This window comes from Theropithecus gelada, unplaced genomic scaffold (genome assembly GCF_003255815.1).
Source record: "Theropithecus gelada isolate Dixy unplaced genomic scaffold, Tgel_1.0 HiC_scaffold_15883, whole genome shotgun sequence".
Classification (NCBI taxonomy): domain Eukaryota; kingdom Metazoa; phylum Chordata; class Mammalia; order Primates; family Cercopithecidae; genus Theropithecus; species Theropithecus gelada.
The window spans coordinates 3,171,564-3,190,979 of NW_020257640.1; the positions used below are offsets into that span (position 1 = coordinate 3,171,564).

General features: G+C 36.8%; 1 protein-coding gene across 2 annotated transcripts in view; it reads right to left on the minus strand.

Annotated features, from left to right (window-relative positions):
• LOC112617128 (tyrosine-protein phosphatase non-receptor type 4) overlaps positions 1-19,416 on the minus strand; it is a 223,098-nt gene that overhangs the window by 103,706 nt on the left and 99,976 nt on the right. For both annotated transcript variants that reach the window (XM_025373857.1, XM_025373856.1), the window contains one exon: positions 11,061-11,168. In XM_025373857.1, coding sequence (XP_025229642.1) covers positions 11,061-11,168 — 108 coding nt within the window. The remainder of the gene's footprint in view (positions 1-11,060; positions 11,169-19,416) is intronic.

The window sequence follows — 19,416 nt, forward strand, 5'->3', positions numbered from 1 at the left end:
AAAAAAAAAAAAAAAAAAAAAAAAGTTATAGCCATCCCAATGAGTGTGCTGTGGTATGCCCTTCCTTTTCATTGCTGAATATTTCATTGTGTAGATATACCACATTTGGTTTATCTAGTCATCACTTGATTGACAGTTGGATTGTTCCCATATTTTAGCTATTATGAATAATGTTGCTACGAACATCTGTGTATAAATTTTTGTGTGGACATACATTTTCAAATCTCTTCAATATGTATCTGGGAGTGGAACTGCTTACAGTAACTGTTTTAATACATCTTGAAAACACATGTTATAAACCCTTAATTTTGTTCTTACATAAATGGGCATTGGGATTATATCACCACCTATAGTTACAGACAGCATTTTCTGTGCCAAGAACTGCTGTACTAACTGGATTACTGTGCTGCATCTGAGAAAAGGTGAACTGTCTGCAATGAAATATATATGAATTTTAATTGTAATATTTTATTAGAAACTATAACTATCTAGTTAATACTGATAGCTAATAAGAGATGGCACTACATCATCAACTCCATTCATGAAGGAGTGTCTATTTAAGGATGGAGCTCTGTTTCTAATCTTTTCAAACCTTTCAAAGCGATTAGACATTGCTAATCGGTTACCTGATGGCTCATGGTTTCTAATCTTTTCAAAGCCAATTTCCCATTCTTTTCCCTGGGAAGAATCTCTTGTTTACTCCATATACTGCTTCATATGACAAAGTTAATTTTTGTATCTGCCAAAACGTAGTAATAAAATTTCTACATTTGAGATCTGCAAGGTTTCTACTAAGAAATCCACTGATTATTTTATTGAGGTGCACTTGTATGTAACAAGTCACTTTTCTCTTTCTCTTGCTGCTTTCAAAAGTCTGTCTTTCGACCACTTTCACTGTACTTGGAGTTCAGTGAGCTTCTTCTATTTGTACATCTGTATCTTTCTGCAAATTAGGGGAAAGATACATGGTAAGACCCTATCTCTACAAAAAAAAAAAAAAAAATTAGCCACGTGTGGTGGTACATGCGTGTAGTCCTGGTTACTCGGGAGGCTGAGGTGGGAAGCTAGGAGGTTGAGGTTCAGCCTGAGAGGTTGAGGCTGCTGTGAGCCATGGTCGCACCATTGCACACTGCACTCCAGTCTGGGTGACAGAGCAAGACCATGATTCAATCAATCAAACAAGTAATTTAACTCCAAACTGTTCAGGGTTGCTATTGTAAACAGCCTTGGTCTTAAAGAAAATATAATATGGACAAATTACAGCCATATATTTATTTCATCTGTTTCAGTATCACTTTGGAGATTAAATTCTAGCTTACATTCTTTTCCACAGTATCAAGTTTTAGATGTGTATTTTTTTCCCTTAACTCATTCATTATTTGAAGCCTACTTTCTATAAGGCACTGTGCCAGGTACTGGGGTGATATAAGATCAAAACATGGTCCCTATCCTCAAAAACTGGTAAGAAACATATCAGCTCAATCAAGTATCACCACTGCTACAGATAAAAAAGAAAGAGATAAATTATACCTGGGGAGTAGTGGTAGTCAGGAAAGGCTTGAGAGGGAAAGTGACTTTTACTCTAAGTCTTAAAAAAAGTGAAGGGAGAGGGGTAGGGTAAAGGATGTGAGGGGAATGAAGGATGTGAGTTAAAGTAAAGGTGAGATATTTCAGGCACAGAATGTATTTATGCCCAAGATAGCAAAGATCAAGTATTGTATATTTCATCTGAAAATATTCCATTTTCTATCCATTTTTAGAAATCTTTAGCAGTAATACCTGCCATTACTCATCTTAATGGCAGCTGTATACATTGTGATATTAACCTTTTGTTTCTCTTATAAATCAGTCCTATTTCTCACTAGAAATCAAGTTAGAAACTTGGGAGGAAGAACATCTCCCAAATAAAGTAATTCTGGAGAGTCACTAGATCCAGTAAAAAACATAGGGCTTAGTAAAACAGTAGAAAGAAAAGATGTGGAAAACTTGGATTTGATCCCAACTTTACCTTTCACTATGCTAAATAAAATAAAATTATAACAAAAACAATGGCTAAATAAAAATAAAACAAAATTTAACAAATAAAATTAAAACAAAAACAATGCTGGAGAACTAGTGGGGCTCGATAAATCCTCGTGTGAATACGTTCCCACTACAGCTCCCCTTTTACCTCTCAAGTCTTTTATTATTTTATTATAAAAACCAGGTGACTTAACCAAATGGGTGACTATGAATGATGGTCAATGAGTATCAGACTCGCATAGGGACTTTCTTCAGATATTTAGGTGAATAGACCAACTAACCATGAATCTCTAGGCATAGGGTGTCAGCAATTTTTTTATGTTTCCCAAGGGATTTGGAAGCATAGCCAAGTTTAGATGAATGATCGTTTACCCTTTTGTTTTCTATAATAAATTTTTTATTAAAAAAACAGTATCAATATAAAACATTCAAGTTTTTTTTTTTCTCTTTCTCTCTCTCACACACACACAGCAAAAAAACACATAAAAGTCCTTTATTATGGCTCTTCCAATTCTACTCTCCCATCCAAAGAGGTAGCCTCTGTTCACTACCAGTAAGTATACCTTACAATGCTGTGGTACACCTGCATATAAGCATTTAATAATTATATATATATGCTGAACTTAGTGCAGACACCCAATCAGCATAGTACATTACAGTCCAGAACTCCTGGGCTCAAGTGGTTCTCCTGCCTCAGCCTCCCCAGTAGCTGGGACTACAGGCGTGCATCACCATGCCCAGCAGATGTCACATACTTTATTCAACTATTCTCTTATGAGGGTTTCAGGTTTTTCCATTACTATTTCCTATTAAAAATAGTGTTGCAAGAGAAATTCTTCCATACAATAAATTTTTAATTTTGATATATGCTGCCATCTGCCTTCCAAAAACACTTTTTCACTTTATACTCTCACCAAGTATCTTGAGAATGCACATTTCCCCCGAGCCTTTGCCAGAACAGGTAGTGTGAATCTGTATTTTTGCTACTCTAGTATGCAAAGAGTGTTATCATTGTAATTTGCATCTCTCTGATTAACTAGTGAAGCTGAATATCTTGTCACGTTTATCATTAATAGTTACTCTTTTTCTGTTCATGCTATCTTCCCATTTTTCTATTGGGTTATCTGACTTTTATTCATTATTTGTAGAAGCTCTTCTAGATTTTAATATTATGTTACATAAGTTGCAAGTATTTCCCTCGAGTTGGTATTTTGTCCTCAGTGTGTATTCTAAATGTTATGCAGTGAAATCTATCAACATTTCCTTTACAAATGCATGAACTATTGTTGCCTAGGATGATCATAATAAACAAATATTATTTAAAATGTTTCCAACTCTTACCCAACATTTTTATACTATTGTTTTACATTTAAATTTACATTGGAATTTATTTTTATATATAGTATCTATTAGGAATCCAAATACATATTTTCCCATCTTTAACCAATTGTTCTAATACCTGTCTTGAATACCATCATTATAATAAACTATGTTTTCATACAGACAAAAATTGATACTTGGGCTGTTTTTTCTACCCCACTGGCTTATATCCATACTAAGAACATACTATTTTAAGTACTATGTCATCATAATACATTTTTATATCTGTTAGGACAAGTTGATTATATTTTATATATCTGGCTAAGTTTATCCAGATTCTCTTCCAGAGGAAGTTGAGGATCCGATTGTCAAATCTTCTCCCCAAAAATTCCATTCAGATTCTAACCAGCAATACCACTGGTTCTACCAATGAAACTGAAATAGTGCTGAGATCTTTTACAATACTGAGCATTCCTCATCATGAGCATGGTATATCTCCATTTATTCATAATTTCTATTATATCTTCCTGCAAAGTTCTGTATTTTCTTCATATGGCTCTTGACACTCCTGCTAAGGTTTATTCCTAGATGTTTAATGAAGATGGGTTTTTAAAAAAATGTGATTTGCTATTTTGTTGGAGTATGTCTCCTAAATGGTATATAAAAAGGTACTGATACTTGTTTGTTGAGCTCTAAATCTTACTAGCTATAATAGTTTTCCAAATGATTCATTTGCGCTTTCGAGGTGGATAATCATATTGCTAAAGAAAAATGAGTCTTCCCCCAACAACCATACCCTAACACACAGCTTTATTCCACAGGGAACTATATCTGTTGCCCTCTGTTCAATTAGAAAAGGGGACAAGACGAGGCCAAGTGGCCTCAATTAGTTTCTCAGTTAATCACTTTGATACCCATACTACATTACCCAGAAATCTCTCCTCTTCAACACCTTGTTGGTAAGTTTTCCTCTGGTTTGACTCTTCCACCAATCCTATCAACACTGAATGTCAACATTCAATCTTTTAAAAAATCTTGAAAATTTCTTGTCTGTTGATGGCATTCATTTTTATTCTCTGTATGTACTATTTGACATTGGAAAGCAACCAAAAGTAGGCAAAAAGAGGAGGAAAATCTACTCTCGAAAAAACAGAAAAACTGCAAGGGCGACATACATATTAACAATCTTTGCCTAAGGGTAAGTTCAAATCCTGCACAGGCAGAGGACATCCTTACTGACTTGAGGTGTCAGAGGACAGAGTTTAGGAATGGAGTGGAAAAAAAAAAAAAAAGACAGAAAATTGGGAGGAAATTCTGAAAAGGAGAACTCAGAAAGAGGATTAGCCCCAAACTCTGGCTATGAACACCAACGAACCACTGTTCATTCTGGTTAGGGTTAAGGTTAGGGTTAGGGTTAGCTCTGGCTGACAGCTGAACTATGCATGTATAGTTAGACTCCAGAGTCGCAAGAAAGAGGAGGAGTTGGAACCTTTAAGAAATAAGTAGAGATACTCCTCCCAAATTGGACACAGAATACAGACTCTGGGTCCAGCCAGGTTAACTGTACCCATTTGCAATATGCAGTTTAAATTGTGACAGATGTATACAGCCAGGTAATCATCACCATCCACAATCAAGATAATTTCTATCCTGAAGTGTTTCCTGTGCTTCTTTGCAATCAGTCCACCAAACCCTAGGCAACCACTGATCTGCTTTTGGTCACTATGTATCAGTTTAGCTTGTTCTGTAAGTTAATATAAACGGAACCATATAGTGTTCTACTCTATAGATACACAGCAGTTATTTTTCATCCCTTTGTTTATTGATGGACATTAAAGTTAATTCACATTTGGGCTATTATGAGTAAAACTACTATGAACATTTGTATACAAGGCTTTATGTGACATGTTTTCATTTCTCTTGGATAAATAGCTAAAAGTGGGATTTCTCAGTGGTATATATTAAACCTATGTTTAATTTTACAAGAAAACTTCCAACTATTTTTCAAAAAGTGGTTGTATCATTTTAAATTACCACAAGCAATTTTATCAGTTATTCCCCATCCTTGTCAACACTTGGTATTGAAATAATTTTTAATTTTAACTATTCTAGTGGATATACTACTTCACTGGATATACTACTAGTGGATATACTACTTCTAGTGGAAATACTACTTCATTGTGGTTTTACTTTGCATTTTCTGGATGCATCTTTAAATATTAAACGTCCTTTGTACAGTAAAAACTTTCCTTTCTTTTCCAAGTTCTGTTGAGTTTTCATTATGAATGGTTGCTGAATCTTATTCTCTGTAATTTATGCCTCAGTTACATTGATTTAGGGAAAAAACTCAACAGTGTACTTGATGGGAAACAGTGTTTTCAGTATTTTCCTCTAAGATCGGGAACAAGAAAAGGTAGTCTGCTCCTATCACTTCTATCCATCTTTGCCCTGGTGGCTTCGGCCAGTGCAATAACAAATCAAAAAATGAGAAAAACAGAAAGGATAAAGACTGGTAAGGAGGAAGTAAAACTGTCCCTGTTTGCAAAAGACATGATTATTTACACAGAAAATCCTAAGGAATCAATGAAAGAAACTACTAACAGTAATGTGTATTAGCAAGGTCTCAAAATACAAGGTTAATATACAATCAGTCAGTCATCTTGGGGTTTATACCAGAAACACAAAGTTGGTTTAAAAATTGAAAATCAATGTAATTTACCATATATCTACATGATAATCTATGTAGAAAATTCTATAGAATTTACAAAAAGCTACTAGAATTAAGTGAGCTCAGGAAGAGTATAGAATACAAAATCAATACACAAACTTAACTGTATTTCTATATGCTAGAAATAAACATTTTGAAATGAAAAAGAAAACCAACAATACTATTTGCATGTTTTTTCTATTTACCAAGCTGCCAAAAACAGAATTTGAAGTAGTAACCTTGATTTACCCCTTTTCCTCATGAACTCATTCTATCTGAATCAAATCAGCCAGTCCTGTTGACTATCTCCTAACTTACCTTCTTTTCTTCATTCCCCACAGCCAACCACTACTTTCTTAGTAATTTCTTTATTCCAACAATCTCCCAACTGTCTATTAGTTACTGGCTACACTATAACCAAAGGGATATGTGTAAAATACAAGTCTTATGTTTAGTCATATAAAAAAATTCATGTTTGATTTTATCATGGATTAAAAGGCATTTTATGATATCATGTACTGCTCAAACCTCATCTTTTACCCCTTCTCCTTTTATTAAATAAAAGTTTAATACTAAAACTTTTTTCCAGTTCTTCAAATTCAGCATTCCTGTTTCTTCACTCTTGATCTCGGCATATGCTCCTGCTTCTTTCTTAAACACTTCGGTGTACCCCAGGTTTCTCTGCCATTCCCTCTCAAAATACAACAGAGTTAAAAGAGACAAGAAGCAAAAAATACCAGTTAGCAGGCTACCAAAGAGGATTACACAATAGGTAAATAAGAGCTTGAATTAAGATATTACAGTAGAAACATATGAACAGATAAGAAAGAAATAGTGAAATATATAAAATAAATTTAAGCATATTAGCAACCATGTACTCAAACATGGCTTGTTGAAATAATGGTCAGCCTCTATGTGACTTTTCTCATATTTATTCAAACCTAACGTGATAAATAATATAAGAATTGAGTTATATAAAAGAAATGCTGAAAAGGTAAATAAAATTGTAACAAATAAATGATGTCATAATTTAGTAGTGTTAATTAACAGTATACTGCATTAGAGTAATGATTTTCATAATATGGTTCCTTGGACAAGCAGCATTAGTGACACAAGGGAACTTATTTGAAAGTAATTTATTGAGTTCCACAGTAGACCTTCTGATTCAGAAATCTCTAGGCATAGGTCCCAGAAATCTGTATTTTAAGAAGCCTTCCAGTTGTTTCTCATGCAAGCTGCAGTTTGAAAACCACGGGGTTAGGAGCTATGCAAAGAGGAGTAGACCAGTAAAATATCATAATCCAACAAAAATTCCATAAGACTGAACTTGCACAAAGATCAGGCCAACAATAATTAATAATCTACCCTCTATCCTACTTAAGAGCAGTATAATTCAATTTAATAAGGAAAGTAACAGTAAATGCACAGGAATAATATAATCTCAAGGCTCTGTTAAATAGCATGCTGATAAAGACCACTAAGAAAAACCCACCTTTAACTGCTCATAAAATTAAACAAATAATGCATAATGAATTATAACCACAATATTATTTTCCTTATTAATTCAACATACATTTACTGAATATTACTACTACAACAAGATATTATGCTAAAAGCTAAAATTGTGATACATAGGTTTTAAATTAAAGCATGAGAAATTCTGAAAAGTCAAAGCTTTAAGTAATTTTCTTTGTTGCACTGGAACTTATTACCAAGGAAGATTCTAAAGGGAAAGACAGTCAGCTATTATTCTGTATTTGTTATTTAATACTTATGAGAAAAAAACAACATGCTAAGTGCCTTTTATCAATTATAAACCCAATTACATTAATTTCAATGTCTAAGGCAATAGTAGTTCTAATTCTCTAAAACTAATATATAAAAATATGCAAAAATATATACATAATATATACATACATGTGCATATGTATATGTAACATACATAAGTTTTAAGATTTAAAAACTCTGAGCTAAAGATAGGTGAGAATTAATTCTAGTAGAATCTTGTCAAATTCCTTTTGATTACTGATAGTAATTTTATTATATGGTTACCTCCTCTCCTTAATATGTTCATTTACTATGTAAATCCTATGCATCCATATTATCATCACTTGGGAAGCAACATCATGTGGTAGAGAGTATAGGCTTTGAAGTTAGATCTGAGTTCAAGTTCTTTCTCAGCTACTTCAGTAGTTTGCATGACATTAAACAAATTAATTGACTTTCATAAGCATTAGATTTTCATCTTTAAAACGGTTTTAATGACACTTTCATCATAAGTGAGGAAAGTATTGTGAGAATAAAATGGAATATTATAAGCAAAACATTTAGTTGATTAACAAATTCACAGATGTTTTATAAATGATACTCCCCTACTCCTTTCTCTTGAAGCATAGCATCTTTTTCCTTCAGTCCGTTAATTATCCTCAAAGCCTTAATTCACACTGACACCTAGAATTGGAACGCTACTTATAAGATTTGTGCTCTTGACAACTAGAAATGGGACACTATTTATAAGATTTGTGCTCTAAAGGTCCTTCTGTGGACACATTTTTGCATCTCAAAAATTCTTCCAAATATTTAAATAATGAAACTGCAGTGCAGCAGACAAGACTAGCATGGGGAGTTAGGAGATCCAGGTCCTAGTTTCACTAATGCCAGGAAGTAGCTTTGGCTTGGGATGATGTCTTATGAAAAATTAGAGTGTGAGGCCAGATAATCTCTAAAGCCTCTTTTGGGCCTTTAAAATTCTGATTCTTACTTTTCTGGAAGAATTACTTTGAATCATAAACAACTGGACTCTTGGAACCTGGAATGTATCTTATTTGAGAAGGAATACTCAAGATAGAAAAGACAAAGAAAGAAAAAGTAGGAGACAGCAAAAAGATCAACCTAGCTACAAATACCTTTTTCCCTACATTCATTCTGGTGTAATTAGCTCTACATCTTTTTGTATATGATATGTCTTTTTGTATACAAATTTATGTGACAGAATTTTTATCTCTTGTAGTATACATGATCTCAATATTAATCCTTCTGGAGTGCTTCCTGAAAAGGATGGTTTTCATACTTATGGTAGTGACTACAGTGGTGAGTCGCTGGTCTCTTCCTCTTTTGTCATCTTGTCACTTACCCAGTCAATCTAATGCCAGCCTATAGCTAGAGGGTCTGACTTACGAGGGTCAGCAAGATCTAAGAATTATTTATTTTTTCTCTCCATGAGGTATACTTCAATGAGGTATAACAGTCACCTTTCAGTATTTGCTTGGCTCACAATTAAGAAAGGAAAAAAACCTTTTATCTGAGGAATGTGAGCACCTTTAAATGATCAGGACAAGAAAGGCATTTAAAAAGTAACAGCAGTCACATCTCACTCTCCCTTCAGGGACATAATTATCTCTTGAAGCTACCTGCTATATGGGCTGTAGACTGAAGCCAAGTAGCCATAAAATGTTATACACCCTATAGTTCAACCATGTATAGCCAATCACTAACCAATGTTATTTCTGTAAATCAATGAGAATTCCTGAAGAACAACTTTTGCACTTACTCGCTCACCTGATTGATCCTGTTTATTCTTTAAAACCTCGAACTTTTCTTATGTTCTCCAGAGCACTCTCCAAGGCAACTTGCAAGTATATCCTGGGCTGAGGTCCTCAACCTTTGCACTTGAATAAACTCTCTTTAAACTACATTCTGACCCTTTTGATTATTTTAGGTTCAACCTGGGAAGGTTGCATTATTGATATTTCTACTCACTTCCATTTTTACATGGGTTTATTTATCAGGAAACAACAGTATAACTCTAGGCCCCTGAAGAAGCTCAGGTCGTCTAGTGAAGGCATCAAAGTATGAGGAAAGTTTATTTTAATTTTAGTTCAGTATAAAAGCATTTATTTTCTCTGAGACTAGCTGGCCCTTGGTTTGTTTTTCTTTGTGCCATCCTCATATTTTTCCATGGCTGGTTTGTGGTACAAAATCAGTAAATGATGTCAAGAAAATAAGTGGTAGTATTTAATGTTTCATATATAATTCCCACTAGCTATTCATTCAGAGAACGAAGATCCCAACCACGAGAGAGGGGAAGAAAAAAACAAACTAACTTTTCTCATAAATATTACTTGTATTCTCTATAGCCCTTCTATTAATATAGCCTTATAAACAGATTTCTAAAACATTAATTCAGAACCATTTCTTCAGCCTCCTAATTTTTCTAAAAGTATACGAAATATTCCCTTCAAAATGGAGATCCTCTTACAGTAATCAAAAGAATATACTTTATTGTAGAAGTTCCTCACTGTGTAAGCATATAAATTTACAAAGAATTCAATCAGAATTTGCTTGTATACCCTTTATCTAGGTTCAGAGTAAGGTATATCCTTTAGTGCATTTTATAATGCTTAATTGTCAAAGTAAACATTTCTATTATTCACATGCTATCTTCTATTTCTATGATGTGATCTTTCTAATTAAAAGAACCACAATTGCAATTACTGAAGACTAAGTAAAAATCCAAGGAGTTTAATGCCAAATAATTGTACCGCTCTGAAATTTAATCTCTATCTTATTTATGAGGGTCTCTGATAGAATTTGGAAATTTGACATTGAATAAATTAAGAATTTTTATTAGAAATAGCTCTCTACAAATAAAATAAAAAAACTAATTTTACTTTAGTGCAGACTATATACATCTGAAGGTATTTTAACCTTTATGCCCAATTTCCTCTCTTTCAGTCAACAGGCACAAATTGGACTTACTTTTTAGTTGTCTGAGACATATAATCAATGAAAGTGATATTACCTGACATAATCATGAAAGCCTTAAAGCTAATAACTTCTGAAAGATTAAAACGTCAAGAAAAGAGGAACAAAAGAAAAAGAATTACCTCTATTTAAGTCAAGTAAAAAAAAACTTCATCAAATCAGTGAATATTGTAAATCAGAAAGGACTTTCTATATTAAACTGAGAGGAAAAACTAAATAAAAATGAAAGACAAAATGTTAAACTTACTGGGTTATCTGTGGAATCATCAGCCAACTGTAAACCAAAATAGTCCTGCTCAGTCAAATCAAGATGCTTGAAGACTATATCCAACAAGACTTGCCCCTGATCATGTTTCTGGAAAAAAAAATTGAATGAAATCAACTTTGATAGGTTACACACTTTACATTCTTTAACGTGGTCGACTTTTGTCCTCATATATTAACCAATTTATGGCAGAGGTAGCAAACTTTTTTTCTGCGAAAAATCAGGCCTTGGCGATGACCTTGAACAGTAGGATATAAATAACTCCCAGGAGCTTAGCATGCCAATAATGGAGCACTAGGCATAAATGGGTTAACTTGGTAACTGTTTCCATACCGATGACTTGGTTGAGAAAAAAGACTTCACATGTGACGTAGTACTTTTAGAAAACAACCTGACCTCAGGCAAACTGGTTTAAAGAGCATATACTATGAAAATATAAAAAAAACATTTTATTGAAAATACTTTCCACTTTCAGGCTATCATGGTATTTTTGTTAGTTCATAATATTGCCGCATCAACTCATGTATATATCTATATCATTTTGTTATGCCTTTTATTCTTATATTTAAATTGTGACTGGAAAGTGATATATTTGGCTAAATATTACTTAAAATATAATTTTGTATTAAAATAAATAATGCCATAAAAGGGGAAACAAAGATGGTAACAATAATTCATAGCTAATTGATAAAGGATTGCTAATATTTTCATTGCCAAAGTACTCAGAGAACTTTAGAAAACTATCTCATTTTAACCTCATACTAATTCTATCATGTAGAATTAGTACTACTATTCTTTGGGGAAGTAACTACAACTCCCCAAATTCCAAAGCTGTTAAATTGTGGCACAAAAGATATGATTAGATAATCCTCCCCACCAAAAAATATAACTAGTGAGTAAAAACAGACAAATGATCAACATGTTCAGTTAAAATTAAAAAAGAAACTGGGAAATTATAATGACATGCCATGGGCAAACAATAATCCCTAAAATAAAATCCAATGATAAAAAATAAAGACAAGAAATACTTATTGCTGCTAACATGGTAGAAAGATAGCTGTTGGGAAAGCAATTTGACAAAACAAGCAATAACAATATCAACTACTCTGGCATCTTAATATAAATAGCAAACAAAATCTAATACTGGAGGAATCTTCTATACCTATCAATAAATTCACTAGAGAAGCTTATTCTTGCTACATTTATATATGACATATATTAGAAACACATGTGCAATGGTTTGAGTTTGTCCCCTAGAATTCATGTGTTGAAAATTTGGTCCCTGGTATGGTGGTTTTGAGAGACAAGACCTTTAAGAGGTGATTAGATCATTTAGAGGGATTAATGTCACTTTCCAGAGACAAGGTTAATTCTCAAGGGAGCGAGTGAGTTCTCACTATCACAGTACTAGATTAATTACCACAAGTGGGTTGGTATAAAGTGAGGCTGCCCCTGGGGTTCTGTCCCTTTTACATGCACCCACTTCCCCCTCTGCTTCTCTGACATGTTATGACACAGCATGCAACCCTCAGGACCAACCAGATGTGGCAATCTGATCTTGGATTTGTTTTCCCAGCCAAAAGAAACCTCTTTTTTTTTCGAGAAGTAGTTTCACTCTTGTTGCCCAGGCTGGAGTGCAATGGCACAATCTGACCTTGGCTCACTGCAACCTCTGCCTCCCGGGTTCAAGCGATTCTCCTGTCTCAGTCTCCTGAGTAGCCGGAATTATAGGTGCATGCCATCACGCCCAGCTAATTTTTGTATTTTTAGTAGAGAAAGGGTTTCATCATATTGGTCAGGCTGGTCTCGAACTCCTGACCTCAGGTGATCTGCCCGCCTCAGCCTCCCAAAGTGCTGGGATTACAGGCGTGAGCCACCGCGCCTAGCCAATAAACCTCTTTTTAAAATAAATTACCCAGTCTCAGGTATTCTGCTATAGTAACAGAAAATGGACATGGTAGAGAACAGTGATATATTTTACCACTAGTTTTTCTTCTCATTAGCTATAGCAGTTTAGAAACTTCCAGATACCAGTCAGAATTCAAACTTACAGCTGAAACAATAAGGACATTGTTTTTTTCATATAATAGAAAGTATAGAGGCACAAAAGACTCCAGAGCAAGCTAATTTGGCAGTCAAGGGACATCAAGACTAGGTTTCTTTCCATCATTCTCATCTGCATTCCAAGTGTTGGCTATATTTGTGAGCCTTTAGCAAGATGCTCACGGCAATTCCAAGATTCATACCCACATGTGACAATGTTCAAAAGAACAAGCTCCCTTGTAAAAGTTACCGTACAAAGACTCTTATAGGCCAGAATTGGGTCAAATGGCTATCTGAAAAAAAACTCATCAATCATGGGAAGTATGTGCTTCAAACGCCACTTCTCAATGTTGGCTTCCATTCAAATTGCCTGCAAATGTTTTATAGACTGATGCAGTCTACCTCCCTGACCTGTCTCTCATTCTGATTATATTTGTCTGGGGAAGAGATCAAGCATTAATCTTTTTAAAAAGCTACTAAGGTGAGTCCAGTGTACCTTTGGTTGAAGAAACTATTCTTTCCTCCACTGAATGTATAGATTTATTTCTAGGCTCTATACTTTGGGTTTTCTTTCACTTCCTATATATCACAGACTGGGTACTGCAGAATTCTGTAACCCAGAAATGCCAATAGGTGCTGATGAAAGAGCCCAAGAAAAGCCTGCTTTCTCTAGGAAAAGGACCAGAAAAGGGTACATGGCAGCACAGAAACCTGACAATGCCAAACCCAATGGGAAAAAAACTGGGCCCTTCTCTACTTGTGTCCATGGAAATCAAATGAGAAGCCTAGTTTCATGTGCCACCTGGTTTGAGCAGGCAGCAAGTGAAAAGCCTGAACTTCTACCCACTTCCAAACAGTACCGAGTAGTACTTCATGACATCTCCTCTAGGGTGGTGTAAAGCAGAAGCAGAAAACATATCCTGAACTTTCACTTAGGCTTACTGGTAGCAGGAGGTATTAGGCTTCCCTTATTGAGTGGGTATTAGGAGAAGCTGAGGAGGAAGTCTGGACTTTCACAGCTATCATTGCATTGCTGTAGCAAGTGGTGTCTCCAAAACAGACAGGAGGAAGAAGATTTGAGAGAAAAGGTAGATGGAAAAAGGGATAGTTAAATCTTGAAGTGTAATCCTGGATAGGACCCTTAACAATGAACTAACTACATTTGAAACTGACCAAAATTTAAAAAGCAGGCCAAGACCTGTATGCTACCAAGGTGACTCCCTACTACGAAGACAATTAAATATGATCCAAAATCTCATAACAAAATGTCTCAAATGTCTGAGATACTATCTAAAATCATTCATTATAACAAAAGCTAGGAAAATCTCAACTAGAATAAGAAAACACAATCAACAGATGTCAACACCAAAATGAATCAGATGTTGGAATTATCTGACAAAGATTTGGAAGCAGTCATCAGAAAAAAAGCTTCAATGGAAGCAACCATTATGAATGTTGTTAAAAAGAAAATTAGAAAAAAAACAAAGATTATTTCAGCAAAGAAAGAGAAGATATAAAAGAACCAAATGCAAATTATATAACTGAAAAATACAGTAACAAAAACGTATTAGATGGGCTCAACAGAAGAATAAAGATAAGAAAGAAAAAAAATGATTAATGAACCTGAAGAAAAAGCAATAGAAATTAGTCATTAAGAACAACACTGAAAAGGGCCGGGCGCCGTGGCTCACGCCTGTAATCCCAGCACTGTGGGAGGCCGAGGCAGGCGAATCAGGAGGTCAGGAGATCAAGACCATCCTGGCTAATATGGTGAAACCCTGTCTCTACTAAAAAAAAAAAAAATACAAAACAGCCGGGCATGGTGGCACACGCCTGTAGTCCCAGCTACCCGGGAGGGTGAGGCAGGAGAATCGCTTGAACCCGGGAGTTGGAGATGGCACCACTGCACTCCAGCTTGGGCGACAGAGCAAGACTCCATCTCAAAAAAAAAAAAAAAAAAAAAAAAAGAAAAAGAACAACAGAAAAAACAGACTGAAAAAATAAAAGGATGACAACAACCAGACTGTCAGCAACCTGTGGGACAAGAAAAAATGAAGCAGCATTCATTTCACGTTTTATTGTCAAAATAAAATGTTTACAAATTTGGCAAAACCGAAAACGCACATTCAAGAATCCAAGTGAACCCCAAACAAAATGAATCAAAATAAATCTACCTTATAACACATCATAATCAAAATACTAAAAGCTAAACACAAAGTAAACATCTTGAAAGTAACTAAAAAAAAAAACCAGAAATTACCAATAGGTAACGACAATTCAAATTAGAATGAATTTCTCATCTGCAACCAAGAAGGCCAAAAGGAAATGTGTTAGGCTGTTCTTGCGTCACTGTAAATAATATCTGAGACTGGGTAATTTATAAAGAAAAGGGGTTTAATTGGCTCACGTATCTGCAAGCTGTATAAGCACAGCACAAACATCTGCTCGGCTTCTGTTGAGGGCCGTAGGAAGCTTACAATTGTGGCAGAAGGCAAAGTGGAAGCAGGCACATCACATGGCAAGAGCAGGAGTAAAAGAGCCAGGGTGGGAGGTCCCAGAATCAACCGGATCTCAGGTTAACTAACTGAGTAAGAACGCGCATATCACCAAGGGCATGGTCATAAGCCATTTATGAGGGATCTGCTCCCATGATCTAACTGCCTTCTACTGGGCTCCACCTCCAACACTGGGAATCACATTTCAACATAAGATTTGGAGGGGACAAACATCTAAACCGTTATCAGGAAGTGTACAAAAAAATTTCAGTTGCTAAACAAACAAACAAAACCCAAGCCTGTCAATCCAGAATTCTATGTCAACAGAAAATACTCAATGGGAATGAAGAGTAAATAATAATATTCTCAGAAAAATTTAAGGAAATTATCACCAACAGATCATCCCTAAAATAATGCTCTAGGAAATATTACAGTAGTTATTAAGAAATTATTTTAGGCAGTTAGGGTAAGGAGTCCTCAGTAAGGTTTTAATTTCTTTTAATAAAGGCAGCTTCCGAAACATTTCTTTGGTTTTTTTTTGAGACAGAGTCTCGCTCTGTCACCCAGGCTGGAGTGCAGTGGTGCAATCTTGGCTCACCGCAATCTCCACCTCACAGGTTCAAGCAATTCCCCTGCCTCAGTCTCCGGAGTAGCTGGGATTACAGGCACATGCTACCAAGCCCAGCTAATTTTCTTTGTATTTTTAGTTTCACCATGTTGGCCAGACTGGTCTCGAACTCCTAACCTCAGGCAATCCGCCCGCCTTGGCCTCCCAAAGTGCTGGGATTACAGGCATGAGCCACCGTGCCCTGCACATTTCTTTTCTAATAGAAAAGCAGCTTGCAAAGCAGCTACTTGGGAGACTGGGAGAGGAGAATTGCTTGAACCCGGGAGGCAGAGGTTGCACTGAGCCAAGATCATGCCACTGAACTCCAGCCCGGGTGACAGAGCGAAATTCTGTCTTAAAAAAAAAAAAAAAGAAAAAAGAAAAGAAACTCAGGGAGCTAAAACTCATCTTTTAACCTGGGATTCTGAATCTCTAAAGGCCTCTGACCAGCTAAAACAAGCCTTGCTTAAGGCACCAGCTCTCAGCCTTCCTGTAGGGAAGGCCTTCAATCTGTATGTATCAGAAAGGAAGGGAATGGCTGTAAGAGTTTTAACAAAGGCTTGAGGACCAGCTCAACAGCCAGTGGGTTACCTAAGTGGTGAACTTGATTTGATGGCTAAAGGACGGCCAGCATGTCTCCAAGCCATTGCCTCAGTAGCTCTGCTGGTTCCAGAAGCATCCAAATTAGCCCTAAGAAATGATTTAACTGTTTATACCCCATATAACGTGGCAATACTACAGTACTCTAGGGGGAGCCTTTGGCGAACCCCTTAAATATCATGCCCTGCTGTTGGAGGGTTCCAACATCCAATTAAAGACCTGTTCTCGCCTAAACACAGCCACCTTCCTCCCCAAGGAAACAGGGGAACCCGAGCATAACTGTGAACAAGTCATAGTACAGACCTATGTAGCCAGGGAAGATCTCAGGGAAACTTCCCTAGAGAACAGGACTGGACCCTCTTCACAAAGGCAGCTCTTTTGTAGAAAAAGGGATCAGTCAGGCAGGATACCAGTAGTCACTCTAAATGACACCATTGAAACTGCGTCTCTCCCTCCAGGCACAAGCACTCAATTAGCTGAGCTAACAGCTCTTACAAGAGCAACTGAATTAAACAAAGGAAAGGTAGTTAACATTTACACTGACTCCAAGTATGCTTGCCTGGTTCTCCTTGCTCATGCTGCCATCTCCATGCTCATGCTGCCATTTGAAAGGAAAGGCATTTTCTTATTACCAATGGATTTCCTATAAAATATCACAAGAAAATTAACAGGCTATTATCCTCAGTTTTCCTTCCATGAGAAATAGCAGTGACGCATTGTAGGGGACATCAAAAGGGAACAGATGAGGTAGCCAAGAAAATAGATTAGCTGATTAGGCAGCAACGTCAGTGGCAAGGAAGCCTCAAGACATCAACACACTTCAAACCCCTCTAATCTGGGAAGGCTCCATAAGAGAAATTAAACCTCAGTGCTCCCCTACAGAAACAGAATGGGCCACTTCTTGAGGATACTTGTCAGCCCTCAGGATGGCTACAGTTAGAGGATGGCAAACTTCACTTGCTAGTCTCCAGCCAACAGAAAGTCCTTAAAATCTTTCATCAAGCTTTTCACTTGGGAAAGGATAAAACTTACTGATGTGCCAGAGATTGTTTTCACGAGAGAACTTACTAAAAACAATCGAGCAAGTTGTTAATGCTTGTGAAGTCTGTCTTAAAAATCCCCTGAACAGGCAACTCCTTCCTCCTCAAACCCAAAAAATAGGAAGTTATCCAGAGGAAGACTGGCAGCTAGACTTCACCCATATGCCAAAAACAAAAGGCATTCAACACCTGCTGGTATGGGTAGATGCCTTCACTAACTGGGTAGAAGCATCTCCATGCCATACAGAAAAAGCCTCTGAGGTAATAAAAATGTTAATTAATGGAATAACTCCTCTACGTAGGTACCTTCAAAGTGACAAAGGGCTCTCATTTAAGGCAGCTGTCACACAGGGGTCTCAAAAGTCCTAGGCATAGAATATCATCTCCATCGTGCTTGGACACCCAATCCTCAGGAAAAGTAGAGAAAACGAATGATATTATCAAGACACCTCAGAAAATTATCCCGACAAACTCACCTTCCTTGGGTCACTCTTCTTCCTAAGGCCTTAATACAAATAAGAAATACCCCTTCAAAATTAGGTGTTAGCCCTTTTGAGATGCTGTACAGACAGGCTTGCCTTACCAATGATTTTCTATTAGATCAAGAAACCTCTGAGCTAGTTAAGCATATAACCTCTCTGGCTCACTTCCAACAGGAATTAGCACAATTAGCAAAAGCCCAACCCCAGGAAACAGGGACACCTCTATTTAACCCAGGAGATTTGGTACTGATAAAGGCTCTCCCTTCTCTCTCTCCCTCCCTCCCTAAACCCAAGCTGGGAAGGGCCTAACACTGTTCTTCTTTTAACCCCCTCTAGGCAATAAAAGTTACAGGAATAAAAGTTACTCCTGGATACATAACACTTGCGTCAAAGCCTGAAGAACTGAGGGAGCAACCCCTGACAGCCCAGAAGAATGTTCTGAATATCAATGTGAAGAAATAGGAGATCTGGCCGGAGCGGTGGCTCACGCCTGTAATCCCAGCGCTCTGGGAGGCCAAGGCGGGTGGATCACAAGGTCAGGAGATCGAGACCATCCTGGCTAACAGGTGAAACCCGGTCTCTACAAAAAATACAAAAAATTAGCCAGGCATGGTGGCAGGCGCCTGTAGTCCCAGCTACTCCGGAGGCTGAGGCAGGAGAACCCGGGAGGCGGACCTTGCAGTGAGCAGAGATTGCACCACTGCACTCCAGCCTGGGCTACAAAGCGAGACTCTGTCTCCAACAAAAGAATACAAAAATAAGAAATTTGAGATCTTGGCCGGGAATGGTTACTCACACCTGTAATCCCAGCACTTTGGGAGGCTGAGGTGGGCAGATAACAAGGTTAGGAGTTCGAGACCAGCCTGGCCAGTATCATGAAACCCCGTCTCTACTAAAAAATACAAAAAAATTAGCCAGGCATGGTGGCGCACAACTGTAGTCCCAGGTACTCAGGAGGCTGAGGCAGGAGAATTGCTTAAACCCGGGAGGCAGAGGTTGAAGTGAGCCAAGATCGCGCCACTGCACTCCAGCCTGGGCGACAGAGTAAGACTCTGTCTCAAAATAAAAAAA